The sequence below is a fragment of the Ostrinia furnacalis genome, unplaced genomic scaffold (genome assembly GCF_004193835.3).
Source record: "Ostrinia furnacalis isolate ACB-3 unplaced genomic scaffold, ASM419383v2 OfSCF5561, whole genome shotgun sequence".
In the NCBI taxonomy this organism is placed as follows: Eukaryota; Metazoa; Arthropoda; class Insecta; order Lepidoptera; family Crambidae; genus Ostrinia; species Ostrinia furnacalis.
The window spans coordinates 1-1,689 of record NW_021135800.1 but is presented as its reverse complement, the minus strand read 5'-3'; the positions used below and the strand labels follow the sequence as shown (position 1 = coordinate 1,689).

At 38.9% G+C, this 1,689-nt stretch overlaps 1 protein-coding gene across 1 annotated transcript; it reads left to right on the top strand.

Annotated features, from left to right (window-relative positions):
• The first annotated feature begins 384 nt into the window (after window positions 1–384).
• Window positions 385–1,681, top strand: LOC114361317 (uncharacterized). Its single transcript, XM_028316310.1, has 4 exons — window positions 385–830; window positions 915–1,019; window positions 1,146–1,232; window positions 1,416–1,681. Exons 1-4 carry the CDS (start codon window positions 716–718, stop codon window positions 1,610–1,612), a joined length of 504 nt encoding a protein of 167 aa, XP_028172111.1. The 5' UTR covers window positions 385–715; the 3' UTR covers window positions 1,613–1,681.
• Window positions 1,682–1,689: the final 8 nt, after the last annotated feature.

Below are 1,689 nucleotides of genomic sequence, written 5' to 3'. Positions count from 1 at the left end.
CAATGTTGTATAGTCTACTGAACAACTGAGGTCTCTCAGTGATCATAACATTTTACATTTTATAATAATTTTCTGTTCCAGTGAATTTGCCAAGTTGCTTATTGATGACAAACATTTTAAGGCCAAACGAGAAAATAGTTGTGAAACAATTGGTTTAATTAACGTTGGAACGTTATTGTTTTATTTCATTCCTTTTGAGGGGCTAAAACAAAATCATTTGGTATGTAGGCTTCTGGGTTTGTATTTTTATTTTCTGTTAAGTTTTAATGTAATAAATGTATGGTCTGGAAATATCTTCCTACGTCTAATAAATTTCTTTAATACACGATTAATATTGATTTTATAAAAATTGTTTGATAGCGAAGAACTAAAAGTTAAACTTACTAAAAAGTCCTGTAGAAATATCAAAATCATCCTAAATTAGTTATTGAGATATTATACTAAATAGGTACTTATTTAGGCTAATTTATAATAATAATTGCAGAACACTTGTCTTATGCTAATAACTTTATTTTTGAGTAATCGCTGAGTTGAGTCATGCACATTTGAGTATGAAGTCATGCACATTAGGGTTCATGCTTTGTTAAGTCAAAACAATAGTGACTCAGCCTAGCGCCGGGGCAGGCAGAGACGCTCCGTTGCAGGTACTTAAGCGCCGCGAGGAAAGCTTGTCAGCCAGTCGAAGCGCAGAGTTCAGAGTGGAAGGTTGTCCAAAATGTTTCCCGATTACGAGTACTTCTTTTACCAGTACAAGGGCATGTGCCCTTTCAGTTGCCTGCCCTTGGAAGTTTTCCAACCGGATATTTTGGCCGTGCCCGCCTATGTGGAAGGTAATGTATTTTTTATACTTTAAACACTGACTTTTTTATGTTGCTTTATGTTTTTCATTCTATTAATTTATGTTTTGTTCACAGATTATGAAGTGATAACATCGGAATATTTGCAAAAAGATGAGCCTAATGAAGATGACACGTCGATCGAGACCTACCCTGTCAGTCCCGTTGCCTCACCTATCAACGGTAAATATCACATACTTTTATATTATTAATTTTATGATACGCAAGAGGTTAAACTAGTGCGAACCTTGGCAATTTGCGTATAGTGACTACTACTTATCTAATGTGGTTATTTTATTTCATTTTTAGAGCCGCCGTATCATTGGACTCAAGCAGTTGCCACGAGACTCGTGCCTGTGGCAGCTGACTTCAAATTCACTTTCACGAAGACACTCAGTAAGTATTTTTCACATTGAAATATTCGCCACTTTAATCTTATTAGAAGCTCTTTCGACCCGGAGGTCCTGTGTTCGATTGAATTCCCCACATAGTTAGTCACTGTTGTTTGTTTGTTTGTAGTACTTAGTTGAAAATTTTATTTTTATTGCATACTCTAAACAAATTGAATTATTGTTACAGGTACTGACAGTGACGGTACAGACACTGATGGTACAGAAGCCGACGGTCACGACGAGCATTGCGGTCCAAACCCTCCAGCCCCGGTCAAACCGGCGCCCCTGCCTCCTCTTGGCTCTACGCCGAGGAGGCAATCCCGGAGGAGGCTAATAATTATTACAAAGGTCAGGCGAATTGACTTCGACGTGCCGGAGGAATAATTAGAACGTCCACGGCTGGACAAAGGTCTCCCCGAGGATGTCTCACGCCTGGCCTGCGGTGCCGTACCCAGGTGCTT